General features: G+C 51.3%; 5 protein-coding genes across 5 annotated transcripts; 4 read left to right on the forward strand and 1 right to left on the reverse strand.

Moving 5' to 3' along the window:
• Positions 1-245: 245 nt before the first annotated feature.
• ColSpa_10020 (uncharacterized protein) lies at positions 246-515 on the forward strand (the record flags this gene model as incomplete). Its single annotated transcript, XM_049276232.1, has 1 exon — positions 246-515. One exon carries the CDS (start codon positions 246-248, stop codon positions 513-515), a length of 270 nt encoding a protein of 89 aa, XP_049132189.1.
• Positions 516-4,611: 4,096 nt separating this feature from the next.
• Positions 4,612-5,351, forward strand: ColSpa_10021 (uncharacterized protein; the record flags this gene model as incomplete). The annotated part of the gene is made up of 2 exons (XM_049276233.1): positions 4,612-4,963; positions 5,002-5,351. The coding sequence occupies 2 exons, from the start codon at positions 4,612-4,614 to the stop codon at positions 5,349-5,351; spliced, it is 702 nt and encodes a 233-aa protein (XP_049132190.1).
• Positions 5,352-7,701: 2,350 nt separating this feature from the next.
• On the forward strand, positions 7,702-7,980 carry ColSpa_10022 (uncharacterized protein; the record flags this gene model as incomplete). The annotated part of the gene is made up of 1 exon (XM_049276234.1): positions 7,702-7,980. One exon carries the CDS (start codon positions 7,702-7,704, stop codon positions 7,978-7,980), a length of 279 nt encoding a protein of 92 aa, XP_049132191.1.
• A 2,027-nt stretch (positions 7,981-10,007) lies between these two features.
• On the forward strand, positions 10,008-11,549 carry ColSpa_10023 (uncharacterized protein; the record flags this gene model as incomplete). Its single annotated transcript, XM_049276235.1, has 1 exon — positions 10,008-11,549. The coding sequence occupies one exon, from the start codon at positions 10,008-10,010 to the stop codon at positions 11,547-11,549; it is 1,542 nt and encodes a 513-aa protein (XP_049132192.1).
• Positions 11,550-12,247: 698 nt separating this feature from the next.
• On the reverse strand, positions 12,248-14,331 carry ColSpa_10024 (uncharacterized protein; the record flags this gene model as incomplete). The annotated part of the gene is made up of 5 exons (XM_049276236.1): positions 12,248-13,224; positions 13,281-13,494; positions 13,570-13,649; positions 13,715-13,841; positions 13,915-14,331. The coding sequence occupies 5 exons, from the start codon at positions 14,329-14,331 to the stop codon at positions 12,248-12,250; spliced, it is 1,815 nt and encodes a 604-aa protein (XP_049132193.1).
• Between the last annotated feature and the right edge of the window lie 3,765 nt (positions 14,332-18,096).

Below are 18,096 nucleotides of genomic sequence, written 5' to 3' on the forward strand. Positions count from 1 at the left end.
CTTGCGGTGTGGAGAAGGAAGTGAGGGAGATGTCGTGGAGGTGCGTCATTGCGAGGACGGTGTGCATTACGAAGGGGTGCTTTGGTGGGTGTTAGTTGGACACGTTGCTGTATGTTTTGACGGCAAGAGGGCGGGGGAGCTCAAGGGGGAAGGGGGAAGAAAGGGGATGGAGGCTTACGGAGAAGGCTATGGGGAGTGTTTTCCTCTCGTAGACCAGCCTGCTGGTCGGCGTGCTGAAGGTCGTGATGGTCCGCTTCTGGAAGCGTTCGAGGAGGCGGATGTCGGTTGACGTGAGCCTGTACTCCGTGTCGGGGCTATCCATGGACCCGGCGTACGGCAGAGGCGGTGGCACGAAGCGAGGGAGGAATGCAGACGGAGACGTGGCGGTCCGGGCCTGGGCTTTCCGGACCGACGGCGCAGCCGGGGTCTTGATTTGTGACGGGGTTGCGATGTTCAAGTCGACCTTGAACGCCACCTCCACGGAGAGGGCGGCAGCGGTAGATGTGGTCCCATAGTAGCACGTCACGCCGTAAGAGATGCATTTCTTGCACCGGGGTTTTGCTTCATCGCACTAAGCAGGAGGTTAGCTTGAGCGTTGATGGGGTTCATGTGGAGCCCAGCTGGGTATCCTGATGCCGTCCTTGCTTCCCGGTTCTTGTTGACTTGAGTTTGATGGCATTATGTGCTTCGGACCTGCATACAGCCACGAGGATGGAAGAGGAATGGTGTGGTAGGGGGCTCCAGGGAAGGGACTGGGATGCGTACCTTGACCCGGCGCAGCTTGCAATTCCCACAGCCCTTTCTGGATTTCTTATGAGCTCTGCGCTTGCGCGCATCGTCGCTCGGGGCCGAGTCAGGGGAAGGCATCATGCGATTCCTGTTGGGCTGGGAGCGAGCTGCCTGATCACAGGTTAAAGAGACCCGGAAGCGTTGCAGCCTTGGCAATTCGGGACCGCGACGAGATTAGGATGGTATCGCGAAAGGTACACGATGAAAATCAAGGTTTGGTGGGAAGTATATCGGGCTGCCAGAGAAGACGAACAGATGGGGAAAGACCTAAAAGGCGGACGGACGTGTCAACGCAGCGCCGGGGTTTTCTCCATTCTCCCGGAGTTTACGTTCCCCATTCTCCGGAGCCTCCTCCGATAGCAGCTACTCATACCCCGATCGACGTCGCGTCCCCAATGACCCTGGACCGGAGATATCTGTTGGTGCTTATTGGCTGGGAGATATGGCAGATGGATGGGTCTAACCTCTGTTCGTATTTGTTGGATCCCACGCTAGCCCTGTTCGTATCGGGCTTATGGACCCCGGGCTGAGGGTGAGTTGGAGTCCCAATACCTTCTGTCATAGGGTCTGAGGCCAAAACTGGGCATTGACAGAGACTTTGCAACATCGCGTAGAATTTGGGATTCATCTTGCCACGACAGATCGGCAAGCCTGGATGCATGCTGCAATACGGTTGGTGACCGGTACCAGGGATAGGGCTCTCGACGCCCATGGCAACCATTTGCTGTAGGTTTCATGATTAGCTGAGCTGTCTTTTTCAGAGCAGCCTGTCGTGGTTTCCGCCTCGGTAGAAGAGAAATGAAGACTCTTGATGTGAATTGCGAAGCTCTAGGCATAGGGACAGTGGAATGGTATCATGGCAATTGTGTGCCTGATGAACGATGACCAGCCAGGGTAGCCAAATATCGTGCCTAGGGTGCAAAGAACGAGGCGATCTCAGTGCCTTGGGCACCTTGTATTGGTACGGCTAGCCAGTCAGTCTCGTCTTCCCAAGCCATTTTGAACATGGGCCCAGGCCGAAGTCGTACCGGTGCTGGCTTCCAGAGGCGAGGTCGCAATGCGTGCTCACGAAGACGATGGATCTGAGGCAATAACTACTTGGGAAAATTTATGGCGAAGCGAGGTTTCGCCACCATGCGGACGTCAGTAATGCCCAAGGAACCTACAACATGAAAACATGGCAGCAAGCGGCAATGGAGGTGCAATCGTGCAAAGCCGTCGATCCAAGGTTGGTCGAGCGGGAAGAGTGCCTTCGCGAACATGGCCGTCTCAAGCTGGCCTTAAAACGTACAGATGGCCAGAGTTATGAAAAATGAAAACAACAATGGCATATAGGGTCTGAAGTGAGCGAACAAGCGACTGGGTGAGCAATAAGAGTGCGAGTGCGAGTGCGAGTGAAAGTGAGAGTGAGAGTGAGAGTAAGAGTAAGAGCAAGAGCTGGATGGCAGACGGGGTGAATGAACGGCTAAGCGATGCGGTATGAACAAGATCCGCGCACTCATTGGCGAATCATAGGCGCCAATGCAACCCCGGCTCGAGCGCAACGGACGAGTCTGTGCCTGGTTTGGAGCTGTGCAGGCGGTAGGTAGTGTGGTCCATCCCAGATCTCATCGCCAGTGGCGCCTGCTGGCTATGCTTTTTTCAATTCTTTTTTTCTTTTCTTTTTTTCAATTCCCCCCCCCCCCCCCCCCCCCCCCCCCCCCCCCCCCCCGCTGCTGAGGCTGCTGCTGCTGCTGCTGTTGGGCGGGGGAGCTGAAGACGGCCGCTGCACTGCTGCTGCAGGCAGGGGCGGGGCAGCACCTGGGCACCTGGGGGCACCTCCCTCCCCCCCTGGTGCGACATGCAACCAATCACAGCCCCACAAGGGGCAGCCTGCATCGTCACCTCAAACGCCAAAAGCGTTTCGATTTTTGCCTGCCGTGTCGCCTCGCCCAGCCTCACTCAGCACGTCCTGCTCGTTCGCTGGCTGGCCTCCCTGCCTTTTGCCTTTGGGGCCACCAACTTCCCATCCTCGGGGGAACGAGTAGGAGAAACCTTGTGAACCAATCCCCCCGCCCCCCCCCCCCCCCCCCCCCCTGCTTTTCACGGGGTCAACACGGAGCTGGAAGGGGCCCTCTGGGTCCATCGCCTCCGTCTCTTCTGCTCCAGTCAGGAGTGTCGTCAGGGACCAGTCCTGCGTCGCTGTTCGACGCCGTTCAAAGGCGGGAGCCTATCAGATGTCGCCATGGCGTTTGCATGGGAATCACGGCTGCGCAGGGGCTGGTGCTTTTTGCAAAGGGACTTCGTCGTCCAAGATACAGTCACTGTCTCCCGTTGGCTGAGAGGGAGGGACGATCTGATTGAGATCTTCCCCGAACGAGGAAAGGGAACAGAGTCCATGTCTATAGGTAGTCGAAGCCGCCGACCAACGAGGCAGAAGGAAGAAGCAAGTGTCGACTGCCTCCTTTTGCCCCCGTTCCGTGTCTTCTCTCCCATCCATCAAACCCTCTGACCAGTCTCTCTGCCTCCCGTCCTCTATCCTTCTGTTATTTCAACCGCCCGTTCCTCTTCAAAAGCTCGACATCCCGACCACACGGCTCCCTATCTCTCTCTCTCTCTCTCTCTCTTTTTCTGTCTTCTGTCTAACCCGAACCGTCAACATCAAACAGTCACAGCAGTGTGTTTGAATGGTGTCGTTGATTAGCGGGACGGCAGCACCTCTGTTTCACAAACCCGGGAAGCCTCAGCGCAGTCAAGATCCAAAGATCAGCATCCTTCGTTTGATCGCACCTCCTGTCACTCACTCGGCCCTTGCTCAGGCGCTCCTTGCCTCCAACCCGCACAGGCGCTCAACGCGGGAACGCGATCGCCCGCCGCCTGATATCGGCATCGCTGACACGCAGCTGCACGTCGATACCGACTGCCTACTGTTTGGTGAAGACTGCCCCCCTCTCCAACTGACTTTCACGTTGACTTTCGGACAAACACCACCCGTCCGGTCTGCTGTGGAACTCTGCATACGAAGCCCACGCGAAGCTCCAAGCTCGAGCCTCCATCAACAGCGCCAAGACGATTCTTGAAGCCTTTTTCTCCCCGTTGTTCTCTCGTCTGCCCATGTGCTAGGCAAAAGGGCTCGTTTTCGCCCTGTGCCACCGGCGCATTTTCCACACGGGACAGAAGACACGCCGTTTCTCACCGGCGTCTGCAGGGTGTCATTCACCAAATCTCTGTATTGCCGCGGACCGACGCTGTAGCGTTGGGTGGATCGCTTATAAGCAATCGCACTTTTTGCCCTTTTTCATACCATCACCACCTATCACCATTTCCTCGACCTGGTGTCCAGCCGCCAAAAATAAGGTAATAAAGCCAAGTCGAATTAGCTCCCCAGAGTCCAGCTGGCTGGTCGTCCCAGCTCTGGACCCTGTCGGCCCTGCGACCCGCATTGACCGTGGTTCTTCCAGCCGATCGTGCCGTCATTCCCAGCACCCTCTGACACGCGAGACGTTTCGGCCCATCTGCCCTTCGATGCCAGCGACCTCAATAGGACTGACTGCCACGCTGCTGTCATTCCAATCCTCCAAAAGTAAAGCGCCTCCCAGCCATATCCTGGTTTGTTAGCTTCGTTCGTCTACCATATTCCTGGCCGCTTCGTCACTGCATTCTCGACGACTCGACCTTCGCAACGAAACATCTCTCACGAACAAACGACGATACCTTCAAAGAAAAACAAGCGTAAAACAAGAAACCGAGCAGCGACTGAACGAGACCCTCGGCAACACTTCCCAAAGGCGGCTGCGCCCGAGGACGACTCCAGTTGAGTTCGACGAACAACGGCTACCGGACATGAGGAATACAATATTCCAATGCCCTCGGTGGCACTTGGTCCAGCTCCTCTTCCTCACCTCCGCGGCCACGGCTACCATAATCAGCGTCGGCGACATATCACTCAGTCTGTCCAACTTCCAGCTCATCACTGAGCTTTCTGTGCCGCTGGGCTGCTTGTTGGCGTACAACAGTCCCATCATAGGATGCCGAGCGACCGACTTTGAGAACTCGAGGACATGCTCGGCCAAGTGCACGCGTGGGTTGACACGGACGCAAAACAACGTCCGGGATGCTTGCCAGGCCGTACAGGTGCAGGCCAACACGATACTTGGTCAGGCTCTAGCAGGGAATTTGATCAACTTGCTCTGCGGTACGGCACAAAATCAACCAACGTCGTCCCAAGTACAGACTATCAAGCCCAGCACAACCACAGTGCTGCTGCCCCCAACCAGCACCGTCAACCCGCCGCCGCCGCCGCCGCCACCACCACCACCACCACCCTCTACTACTTCTGTCATTTCACCTCCGCCACCGCCAACCATCACGTCAGCGACATCAACGCCGACACCGACTCAGCCTCCTCCTTCCCCTCCCCCTCCTCCCCCTCCGCCACCGTCGGCCACAGCAGTTCCGCCGGTCTCCAACCCCGTACCACCGCCGCCGCCGCCGCCTCCGCCGCCTCCGCCGACAACCGTTGTCACAACCACGACCGAAAGCAAACCAGCACCTCAGAGCACTTCCACAAAGCCTCCGGTTAATCCCCTCGACGCTTTGCTTATGAACGGTGCCAAGGGTAGACCGGACAGCGGACTTCTTGTGTGGGGTCTATCTGGCCTTGCTATTATTATTGCAGGTGCCATATGAGCGGTGGACCAGACGCTGGGCCCGGAACATGTCGAACAGCAAAAGACAGAGCTACGACAGCATCGTAAGAACAACTAATGTGTAGAACTACTTATTTCTTTTGTCTGGAGGTTGCATGATTGAGAGTGCGTCACAGAAGGCGCTGGTTGGGTAATGGGACGCCCGCGAGGGGCGCTTAGGATGCCATGGATGGGGAGAGAGCGCCATTTTATGACCATTGCGTGGATTATGACATTCCACAGCACACCATGATACGATACCTTCATTGGAACCTGAAACCTGTAACACTAGATACCACACAGCATAGCTTGAGCACACATAGACAGCCAAGCACGGAAGAAGATTTTGGAGAATCAAAGAGTAATTTCTATCACATCGATGCTTGGAACCCGGCCCATACGCTATGAGCCAGCGTATCTCTCCAAGCTAGAGCTGAAATGGTCCCCCCATTAGACTAATGTTCCCTACTGTAAGCGTCCCTCTGCAAGTGCAGGCCAATGCTAGGCCCCCAGCGCAAGGGTGTCCTTGCGAGCGCGATCGCCGGTCCGGGGCGCCACGCAACCGAGCAGACCCCGGCCTGCGCGCATGAACCCAAGAGCTGCGTCTTCGCGGGTACGGCCGCTCGACCAGTCGCCTCTCGCGCCGCGGGGCTGGATCGTTCATGCGGTGGAGAGGGTTCCTCAACGGCACGCCGATAAGAGGGCGTTTTTGGGGAGGGGGAGGGCCCAGGCTCCCAGCTAGGGCTGATGGGAGAGGGCCGCGCAGGGTCGACCTGTGGTCGAGCCGAAGATTGAGCGATCATGGATTGCGGGGCTCTCTCTCTCTCTCTCTCTGGCCGATGGGTTTGTGGCTTATGCGGGCGGGTTTTACGTCATGGGTTGTCGTTGTTGGTTTTCCCTTTCCTGGCTGTTGACGCGGCCTTTTTTTGGGATTGAGAGGGAACGTGGTCGGAGGGTTGGGTCCGCGAAGGGAAGGAAAAGGACGGCGACCGGCCATGCCGGGTCGGAGCGGCGGGTGGCGGTCACGACGGCCGTTTCTTTGTACAAGGTTCGGTGGGGAGGACGGCATGGGCGGTGTTTGGCAGTTCTGTTTGAAATGGGGGTTTTTCTGGCGCGGAACTTTGGCGTTTGCTTTCTTTTCGAGCTAAATGTACTCTACGAGCACTGCGTGCATAATCCAGGATTTTGTATTGCTAAAGTCACAGACACTTTTTCTTGATGGCGTTCAAAGATTCCAGTCTCCGTGGTTGGCCCTCTTCACCTGTGCTATGCGAATGGCTTGTTTGGCGTTGCTTAGCAGTACCTCATTTACTTTAATTTTCCGTACTATCATAAGGGATTGATTGTACATTTATCACCCGTATAGCTACATGGCGCCAAGAGACAGATACGCATACTTCTGTGAAGAAAGCAAGCTAGGATCATGGTGGAGCCTCCAAGATTGTAGTCTTGTGAGGGACAGAAAATACAGAGTTTTAAACAGCTCTAGCTATGCTACTTGATATAGTTGTTTCTTTCCTCATCATCATTAGCCATACTAAACTTATAAGGTATTCTCAAAGTGAATTAGTAAACCTAGTAATATATGCGGCCTCAGAATAGTTAGATTACACAAAGGTACAGTAATGAGATAGCTGACTCTCCTTTCGGCCCATAAACAACTTGACTTCGACAACAAAGGGCAAACATAACCCTAGGCGCCCGTGAAGGACGGGTACCACCTGTGGTAATCGCTAGGAACTACTGCACAGCGGCCTCTGCAAGGCAATTCCATCGCATGACGATGAGATATCTTCCTTTTCATATCGGGTAGTTTGATACAAGCACTCAGTATCATGCTATAGTGCCAAGACCCCTGCTCTTTGCAATTCAGTGCAACTGTATAAAAGAAAGCCATTCTTGCCCCCGACCCCTGCTCACACTAGGCGTTCCGGCGGTTGGATACCTCATTGTTCGCATCATTCTCGGCAGTGGCCGAGTCTTTGTTCGACAATGAATGCTTTTGCTTGTACGAAAGAATGGTTCAGAAGAATCTGCTGAAAGCTCGAAGCCGTGCAACAATCTTTACTCATTTCTCTGTTTCGATATGGTTTCTGACTCGCTTAAGTCTGCTCAGCACCACGACGATGCTGTTTTCGCCATGGAGCCCCGGACCGCGTGTTGTTTTCCACATTACACCGCTATTCTCACCAAACCACCAACCCGCGGCCTCGCTGACAATTCGAACCCCTCACTTTTCCCTACCATGACCCCGACGAAGCGTACTGATTCAGCAACGAGGGTGGCGGTTCTTGCTCTACGCAGCCGCGCGGGCGGGAGGACCACCAGGGAAGTCGCGGAATCCCTTTCGATCCCTGTCCGCACCGTCGATGAGATCCTTCGCCGCGCCAAAGACAGGGGCTTCGACCCTACGAATCCTTTGCTTACTATTCTCCCCGAATATTACGAAGATGCCCCTCGTAGCGGTCGGCCAAAGAAACGAACGGAGCCGACCGCTGAGGATGTCGTTAGCAAGGTTTGCTGAGCCGGATGTTGTCGCGGGAGATACCATGCTAACGTTGCTGGGAGTCAACTAAGAATGAGGATCGTGATGTCGCTTCCACTGCTGTATGACGCTGAATCGAACGCATCAGCTTTTGTTCCAATTTCAAGACTCAGTGTATGGTAGAGGATGAGGTAGAAGCTGCTCGGTTAATATCTGAACCAGCCCACCGTTGTGCAAAGAAATCTTTCCCAAGAAGCTAGTACCGTTTGTACACAGATCCAGCCCTGGATGCCATCCCCAGGGGGACTAATAATGGTTCAGCACACGATCAGTAGTTCATTCAAAATAACACCTCTTGAGTTACAGCAGCTTCTTTATGTGGTAGTTCGCCAGATCTCCGTTCCACTGACGCTAGATAGCCCTACTTAAAGCTTCCACGATGCGAAGGGAGCCTTAATGATGGCAGGAGGACCATGGTAGACTGTTGGGAGCATTGCAGAAAGAAATAGTTCAGCGACCCCCCTGAGAGCCCAGAAACATCATCATCCACAGGTTCACTATTGAGAACACTCTCTTCCCATTGTCTCCTCTTTTATGCCCCTCGCTGTCGAGGGGCATTAGCAGCTCCATTCAATATGGACTTGAAATTCCGGGCTCATGTCAACGCAACACATCATGACAGTTTGCACAAATGGCAGTTAGATCTTGATGTTTCGTTACAACGTGTAGGCAAATCCTAGAGCATGAGAACTCGAGCAACATCAATAACTCCATACTTGTGTACCTGGAACTTGGTTCGCATTTGAGGAGCTAAACCCAATCAATTCAAAATCCAAACAGCCAACACTGAAATCAAGTGCATGTGGACCCTTAATCAAGATGCTGTTAGATTAGGATTTTTTCCAGCAGGGCTTTTCTGACGGTAGCGGCGTCCCAAGATCCGTCTGTCGGTACTAGTGCGGTTGCCACGGTGGTACCTCAATTCTTATTCTTTTGGGCATGTTTTTTCAAAGTACTAATGGTTGTGCCTCTGTTGACTTGCACCTGTAAATTCAAAAAAGGAGGGTCGCCTGATGTCATCTACAAGTGATGTTAACACATGGAGCTGTCATGGATTGATCTAGACACACATTCTGAACATCTAAACGAAAGTCCTGCGTCTGGCAGACAGTGTATGCAGGATTGGGATCCATGAAGCCCTGAAGCTTCTCATCGGGAATACCTTCGATGAATGCGATAAGAGTACTGGTGGCCTTGCCCATGGTTGACGCGAGTTCTTGAGGTTATTATATTGCTTTGTCGCTAGGGATCTGAGAGAATGTAGAACAAGTGAGACGAAATTTGGAAATTGCAATGCTTGAATGGCAGCCCTTCTTATGCATCCATTAAGTATAAGAGGAGTAACTGGCATCTAGGTTGATCACGCAACGTTGTACTGGAAATAGAACACTCTGCTCCCGACCAAACCAACAAGCTATGCGCAGGCTCATTTGCGGTACAGTTATTCCCAGATATGATGTCTTTCGATGAAGATAGGTCTATTTTGCCGCGCGGCAGCTGCAACTGACTAAATAGGCCGATGCGACAGTCAATTCCATCGCAACCATATGTCACTCAGGTGTGATTGATTGACATTTAGAAGCAGGTGATCTTCCTCATAGTGTCGTTGGAACCAACAGTCAACCATGGAGTTGGCCCTTTGTTCGTTCGCAGCACCATTCAACGTTGGTCAGCACATTGTCACCTGACCGTGACGGAGGCGTTTACCAAATTTAGCGACACGACCCACATCTGCATCTACGCGCGCGGTTGCACTACCGACAACTTCTTCCTGGGGAACACAAAAATAGGTCGACAATAACCCAACAAGAGGGCATTTTCAGTTGCCAAAGGCTCTCATTTAGGATTTCTTTGAGAGTTGACAGCAAAATTCTAGACGCTCCCTGCTCCCTTACTCCGGCTAACGCTCTTATTCACTTTCTTGCCCGCCGTCGTTGCTGCCTTCCTCGCAATTCATTCCAGCCGCCCGCGCAAGCATACATCTCGACATTAAAGAAACGGACAAGATGGTTTCCCCAGATACTTCGGGCCTCAAATGGGTGCGCACCTTTTGGGGTCTCGAGCCTCGATGGACCATCGACCCCGACACTACAGTGATCATGGAGACCGTGAAAAGCACCCTCAACATTCGGAGCGACTGCAGCATAGACTTTCTGGCAGAGGGTGCCTTTAATAAACTCTACATCGTCAAATCTACCGAGAATGAGGTCGTCGCTCGGATCACTTTGCCAGTTGAGCCAAAATGGAAGACCCTCAGTGAGGTTGCGACAGTGCAATGGGTTCACCAGAATACCAGTCTTCCGGTCCCGGAGATATTAGGGTTCAGTTCGGATCGTGCCAACCCCGTCGGCTTTGAATGGATCATCATGACGAAAGTTCCAGGCAGACCGTGGGCTGATGTCTGGCGTGAAGTCCCCTTTGCAGCAAAGGAACAACTGATACGCCGAATCGCATTGTTTTGTTCCGACGCCTTCTCCCACCAAATGCACGGCATTGGTAATCTATTTCCGAACTCTACACCAACCCAAAACTCAAGTCATCCCGAGCCTAAGCCAGAGGAGAGAGCGTTTGAGACGAATAGACCTTTTGACGAAACAGGGCCTCCCAGTCAAAAGCGTCTTGACACTGGTGACAGCCCCAATCGAGATTTGGGGCTCACGGATGCCGCAACGCCTTCTATCACTGGCTTTACCGTCCAGAGAATGGTCACCACAGACTTCATTGGAATTGATATTGATCCAAAAGTACCTCGTGGACCTTTTGCAACCAGTAGCGAATGGTTAACTGCCCGGCTCGATCTTACCGAATTCGACTGCAAGAGTCGCCTGAGCCGGGTGCTAGAATCCAGCTCAGTTGACGTTTCAGAGACCACAAACAATCGTACCGCAGCAATAAATGAAGTCGGTACATTGGGCGAGGGAGAAGATATCGAAAGGAATAGCGAAAACGAGGATTCTGCGGACAACGGAGATGAAGATGACGACCCCGAGGACCCCGAGGACCTTGAGAACACCTTGAACATCATTATGAAGCTCAGGGCTCAACTGCCAAATTTCTTTCCTCCCGGGGGACCCGACAAGGAGCCTTCAGTCATATTCCACGATGACATGAACCGACATAACATCCTGGTTAATGAAGCAGGAGCTCTGACAGCTGTTGTGGACTGGGATTGCGTTTCTGCTTTACCACTGTACGCCGCATGCCAGTACCCACCCTTCTTACAAGGCAAACCGCTCGAAGTTGAGCCCATCAAGAGCAAATACCAGCATGACGAAAACGGAGATGTCGTAGAGCTCTACTGGGAGCATCTGGAGGACTACGAGCTGACTCAGTTGCGACGGTTGTTCTTAGCGGAGATGCAAAAGCTGCAGCCTGACTGGGTGTCCAAGTTCAACTCGAGTCAGCGACAGAGGGACTTTGATCTTGCAGTTTCATCATGCGATGATCCTTTCATGATACGGAGAATCATGGGTTGGTTGAGCGATCTAGAGTCGGGAGCTGAAGGGATTCGGGGTCTTGAAGAGAGGATAGATAATCCGTCTATGTAGAAGGCCTTAGACATGTATTGAAAGCAGGCCATGGCATTGTTTTCATACCCAGCAGTCTCAACGGTTTCTATTACATATTAACCCCTCCATCTCTTAGGTTGGCTAGTTTACACGGTTCAATCTTTCAAAATCCGTTGTTTCAAACTAGAACTGTCATCAGAATGAGGAGAAAATAAAGCGCATACCGCAAGTGTGCAGTCTACAAGTGTAAGATGCTGTTAGCATTGTGGAAATTAGACGACATCGCTGGACGGTAATTGGGTATTAGAGAGATGCTTAGTTGAGGATCGAAGTCGATTCTTATATTGTTGGAACAAAGGAAAGGCACACGCCGCAGCGACTGTCCCTTAGCATGAATACAGCTCCATATCCTGGCTTCTATGATGCAGCAAACCATGTTTAAGTCTTGAAAAGCGGGTAGTGATTGACAATAGGCAGGCATCAAATCGGACGGGTGCGTTAGCGTACAATCAGCAGTAGATGAGCCCGTACTGATAGATACTCAGGCAGTCAACAAATACACTATCGGTGTAATAGAAGCCCAAGTCCAAGGCCAAGTGCAAGTATCAAAACCCTGTCACTTACAGAATGATTTTTGGAAATCTCTTCTTATTCCTGGACCCACATGTTGACAACGCGAGCTTCTTTGAGTATGTTACCCGTGGCAAGACATTCTAATATACCGCACCGTAGTCTTACTACGTACCGTCATTCAAAGGCGAAGACAGCGCCTCACCTTCGCGCAACTTATGCGGAGCCACGCTCTCTGCAACAGGGCTGAGTCCTTTCTGCCAAGAGACGAAGTCGTGATAGCCATAATGAGTTGGATACTTCTCCGGAAACAACTTCTGCGGGGCGGCGCCAAATATAGTGGCCAGGGAGGTCTCCATGATCCACTTGGCTGTACCAAGCGTCGCCAAACCTCTGAGCCGGTCGATGGGTGTTGGCGTGGTTTCCCTCCCGTGTTGGCTCTTCACCTTCGCACTGACGAGCTTCTCATTGATTTCGATGTACATCCGCTCCCACATGCCAATGTGCTCTTCTTTAAGCGGTCGGGCTTCTGAGAACTCCGAGTTTACCCAGGTCCAGGTGCTTTTTGGAACGGCAAGTTGCTTGAGGTCGGCTTCAGGGGGGTGCTCTGTTCGCACGAGGGTCTCGCTTTCGTCGTGGGACTTTGGGTATTGGTCATGTACGGCTGTAACGGATCCGCCAATAGTTTTGTACTGGTCCAAGACATTTATATCCCGACCTTGTCGAATATCCTTCGCGTCGGGTGCTTTTTCAACGAGCTTAAGCTGCCAGCCACGCCCGGACAAGGCCTTGCAGCGCCATTCGTCTTCGTCGTCAAGCCCAAGGCCATGATACAAATACCGGATCCTAACAGACGGATGGACCCACTCGTCGGTGTTTGTGAGACGTCTGCTCTCCTTGTCGTTTCGATATAGACCCGGCGTCCGTATGGAACTCTCTGTCAAATCACGAATGTATGCGCGGTAGGGCAGCGTCAGAGTGCTCCACACTCGGTCGGGGAGCGTCGTAGCAAGACTTTCCGGACTGGTGATTTTACCTAAGCCCCAAGGACGTAATTCGTCACCATGGGAGAGAGTACTGAAGATGCGCTTCATTTCAGTCTTGCTAAACTCTACGCCAACAGAGCTTAGTTGATCTGCCATCCCTAGCGAATTTGTCGTTAACACAGTTACTCAGACCAGCATAGATGGTTTAACTTACATGCAAGTGCAATCTTCGAAATCTGCTGGGAGTTTGACCCTCCTCCAACATTGCTGTGACAACCAGGAAACCACACCTGGCGAAGTTTGGTCACATTGTTGTGTTCCTTGCGTCTCCACAGCGTAGGAGCGAAGGCTGTTCGCCATTCATCCAGAGCCAGACCGTGGAAGGCGTGCTCGACGTTGGGATGGATGTTAAGGCTTGTAAACCTCAGCTAGGCAACAGATATACTGTCAGAAATGTTTCACTCTTTGGCTGGTTCCTGTGGGTTTAGGGGCCAACGTCTTACCTCATCGACACTACGGCGGCCTTTCCAGAGGTCCCATGGCATTTTTGGAATACCAAGGCTTCCCACTGTATCCCAGACGCCTGGCCGGAAAGTCGTGTCAGTTAGCTGTACTACAATGATTTCATTTCAAAGAAGGAATATTTACCGATTGCCTTGACTCTGCCCTCTACAGCCATGTATTTCGTAGAGTCAGATAAATCCTCACCGTTTGCCTTGACTCCGCCCTCTACAACCTTGGGCTCCATAGAGTCTGGAAGCTCTCCTTTTTGAACCTTTTGAACCATGCACAATTGATACTGTTCCGTCAGCTACAGACACAAAGACTTTATTCGAAACAGCAATTACCTTCTGGAGCTGCTCGCGATAGGCCTTGGCCATTCTGGGAATTGCCATAGTACCATCTTCTTTCTTCATATTTTCGAACACCCTTTTCTTGTCCTCTTCGAGTCCCATTTCCAAATTCTCTTGGCTCAGAGCGTCATCACGGTTTTTCAAAATTTTGACAAGCTCCTGATCAAGATGCCATACCTCATCTTCAGTGAGGTTGTGTTCATTCTCCAGTTGCTTTTCGATCTCAATAATCTTGGCCGTGAAGCTTTTCTCGCGAGTCATTTTGAGCTGCTCAACATTGAATCCCAGGAGGTGCCTCTTATTATTAAACTTCCCATTGTCAGTCCACTCGGTGAACGACTGGTAATCCTTATAAATCTGGCTGAGGTAGCCAAGGCCGGTGCGGTTAAGAAATCCGAGGGTGCAAACCATGGATGCAATGGAACGGGCGGTGAAAGCACCTCGGGAGAAACCTATAATGATGATTTCGTCACCAAGATTGTAATTATCGCAAATGAAGCGGTAGCAGTCAACGATATCCTCGAGCCAAGTCAGCCTCAGGTTCTCGTGTATAGCATGGTAATGGCTAATACCTGTTTGACTCCCAGACCCAGCAAACCTCCCATAAAGCTGGCGACCTTTGATTCTTCTGTACCAGCACCGCGATGATAGTAGACAACCTGTGGCATACCAGTGCAGCACTTGTGAGCGATTGCAGCGGAGATGCGGCTGACGTTGGTAGGCACTAAGCCCCCGCCGTTGGTCCTAAGGAGGCTGTTATCAGAGTGGCTTGATTACCGATAGGAAACAACGACTCGAATGGATAGGAAGCGTACGAGTTATTCCATGTCCCGTCGCAGCAAATGATCAGCCTTTTTCTGTTCGCAAAATCGATATCCTTCGGATCATCGCGATACACATGAGAGCAACCGACATAAGGAGGAGTTATGGGCGGCTTCGAGTTTTTAGTGGAATTGTTTGAGTCTCCAGTAGATAGATTCTGGTCTTCAGCCATCGCGGCTGCTTCAATGATGCTCTCACTTGATAAAGATGGCTTGCAGTTGTTAATGGTAATGAGACGTGGGCCCTTGGATTGATATTTATCAAGCGGAGGAGACAGCAGAGCATTTGGACTAATGTTTCTCGATCAGTTTAATCACTGCCGAGTTCCCATATTTTAGTTCAAGCCAAGGAGACGAGTGTGAAGACAAGTGATTGCATCTCAAGCGGATTAATCTACTGAAGAATGAGTCTCGGGCCTTGAAAACTGCTCCAAGTGCCGAAAACGGCGGAGAAATAAGACCACATCTTCGAGAGTCTTTTCAGTGGGCAGGTCCAAGAATGCGTTCCTATGCAAACAGGCTTAATTGGAGTGAGGGCCGCAGTAAAAGCTATTAGTTCCCCAAAAGAACGTTGATAACAGAAGAAAGAAAAAGACTTCCCGTTTGAATTTATCGTGTTGTGAGCAACGATTGAGCTCAGCCGGGCATGACCGAGCAGAATCGAAGCCTGGAATACTAATTGCTAAAAGTACCCGGTCTGTTATTGTCTTGGCCCAGGTGCGGCTGAAAAGTCATCATTCCTGAAACCGGCAAAACGGCGCGGACCGTGTTCATCGAGCACATCCCGTCCCCAACTGCGCATATCAACTGCCTAACGGGCCTGGCCAGCCAGTGCCAGCGACCGATTGCGTCTTGACTATATACGGCGAAGAAATCCGTGTGGGGTTCAAGCTCAAGGTCCTGCAGCATCCCAGCAGGACACATCGGGATCAATGTCCAGACACTGGGGGAGATACGAAAGGGGAATGAGACAACACAAAATTCCAGGCACATCCTGAAGCAGAAACCCCCAGAGATGGCTCAGTAGATAGGATTGCTCCCAACTAATCAAAGTCACCGCTAATCTTTTACAACGTAATGCCAAGTACCCATGCATAAAGTTAGCACCAAAAAACGCCGTTTAATACCATCTTACTGCAGATCCTGTTCACCGAGGCTCGCCCCAATCGTGTGACCTCACAATATAGAGTGGTGACCGCACCTGAAAAACACAGCAGCAAATCTGGATTTTGAGAAGGAAGGAATGCTTAAGAAAACGCAACCTAACCATCCAAGAACAGTCGCATTAAATGTGCCTGAGCCACGGTTCAAGCGTACTTCCCCATAGCGTTTCTGCAATTTAATTCGTGATGCACTCTCATAAGATGACGCTTAGTCATTCTTCCCTGGTGCACTACACATCTTGCCCCGATACATGCGAACGATCGCTGCATGCTCTGATCACCAATACTACCAGTACCGTTCAACATGTATCAAATCAAGCTACCCGTTGGTAGAACACACAATGTTGGAGACCTAATACGACGCTCTATACCAAAAGACACCTTATTCAAGTCTCAAAGTCAGGCAAAGTGGAAATCCATGAAATTGGATTTTACATTTTCTTTGATATGCAACATGATTTCATCGGCCGAATCCACCGATGTTTAAGCCGCAGTTAACATTACCAGCAAGTGGATATAATTTTATGGCTAATTGGATGGGTTAATGAGTGTGCTGTATGAGCACCTGTGGATGGATTCGTCTATCGAAAATGAATGGATGATCCCCCTGATGTGAACATGACCTTGACAAACTTCGCGGTGCTCCTGTGAGACTACGATATCTGTTATACATAACGTGATCATTGCTGTAAGGAATGTGCTGAGTTAGGTCTGACACATAATAATAACATAAGCGCAGACATTGCAAAGCTCAGTGGCCAATAGCTCAAGGACTCACTAGTACACCCAAAGGGTGCACTTCAAGTTTCCGAACTTGGAGGATTTCCGGGCAAACAAGTTTTTGGCCACCCCCGGAGGCCACTAAGGAAAGTAATCCGGCTAGCGAGCGACCCCATCGCTATCAGAACCGTCCGCACGGCAATTCCTGGGCCAGCACGGTGCCAAAGGCCCGTTACAGCACGTTTGGCGGCCCCCAACGCATAGCGTGCAGCTGTTGAACTGACGAGCGAGAAGTTCGTTTTCGGAACTAATCGTACGAGACTTGAGAGGCGCGTCGTTCGAGAACGGAGCAGCAGCGATGGCGACGGCAAACAGAGAGAGAACGGTAGCGAACTTCATCTTGTTCGTAAATCGGATGTAACTTGAGAATCGTAGTTAGAGGCCTGATCATCATAATGGAAGAGCTTCTTTAGGCTACAGTTTACCTATCTTTTAATGGCAGATTGAGTCTTGGGGTAATGAAGTAGCTGATATGTTTGATGTGGGAAGATATTTCATTATATCAAGGAGGAAGACGCATCTCTTATACTTCTCCTTTTCCTCTATCTAACAAGGTTACTCCGAAGATAGTCTGGCCTTTGAACTCTACATGTAGATAGGATCCTATGGTCTATAGGACTTGGCAGTTTGAAGGATCAAACTGTGCCACACATTATAAGGTAACGCAAACACTTTGTAAGACTAACATCCACCGACTATTGGGTCGCTTTTGGGTCGCTTTAGGGAGGGAGAGAACCCCCAACGCGTGAAAGTAACTATGTTCGATCAAGGAAGCCAATAGGAATGGAAGATTGTATGGGACTCGGGCTTGAAAAGAGTTCCGTCCGTCCAAGTTTCCCGGTTATATAGAAATGTACCAGGCTTATTTGTGGTTGAGTTTCACTGCTGACTGCATTGAATCCTTGGGGACGTAACCATGTTAGCTATGTTCAGCCAAGTGTGCCAATGAGAATTGGTCATTGTGCGGGGCTCGGGCTTCTGAAAAAAGCCGCCAATCCAATTCTTTATCACGGACTGTATATATGTCTCGTTGGGCTGGGCATACTTGAATCTCGCTGCTGACTGCTTGTTCTTAGACAACCTCTCACAACCTGCTTATGAGCCAAGAATATATGATCAAGACGATGGGTATCAGCCTACCGGCCAAAGTGGGTACAGTCGCCTGCAATTCTAGAGACATAGCTGGGACTAGTATGGCCGGCCGCATGGGTCACTTTCCATGTTATGCGCATCTGGACCCCGCGGCACAGTTATACTGGGAACCAGATGCCAGCAAGTAGACAGCAACAAGACTAATCCAACCAGTCAAACGTTTCGATATATCCACCTTTCGACGTGATTCCTTTCGTCTAGGTTTTGAGCTTTAAGTGCAACTAACGCGTTGTCACATCTTCCTCACATATCTAATTAAT

The sequence above is a fragment of the Colletotrichum spaethianum genome (genome assembly GCF_022836535.1).
Source record: "Colletotrichum spaethianum MAFF 239500 DNA, contig32, whole genome shotgun sequence".
Classification (NCBI taxonomy): Eukaryota; Fungi; Ascomycota; class Sordariomycetes; order Glomerellales; family Glomerellaceae; genus Colletotrichum; species Colletotrichum spaethianum.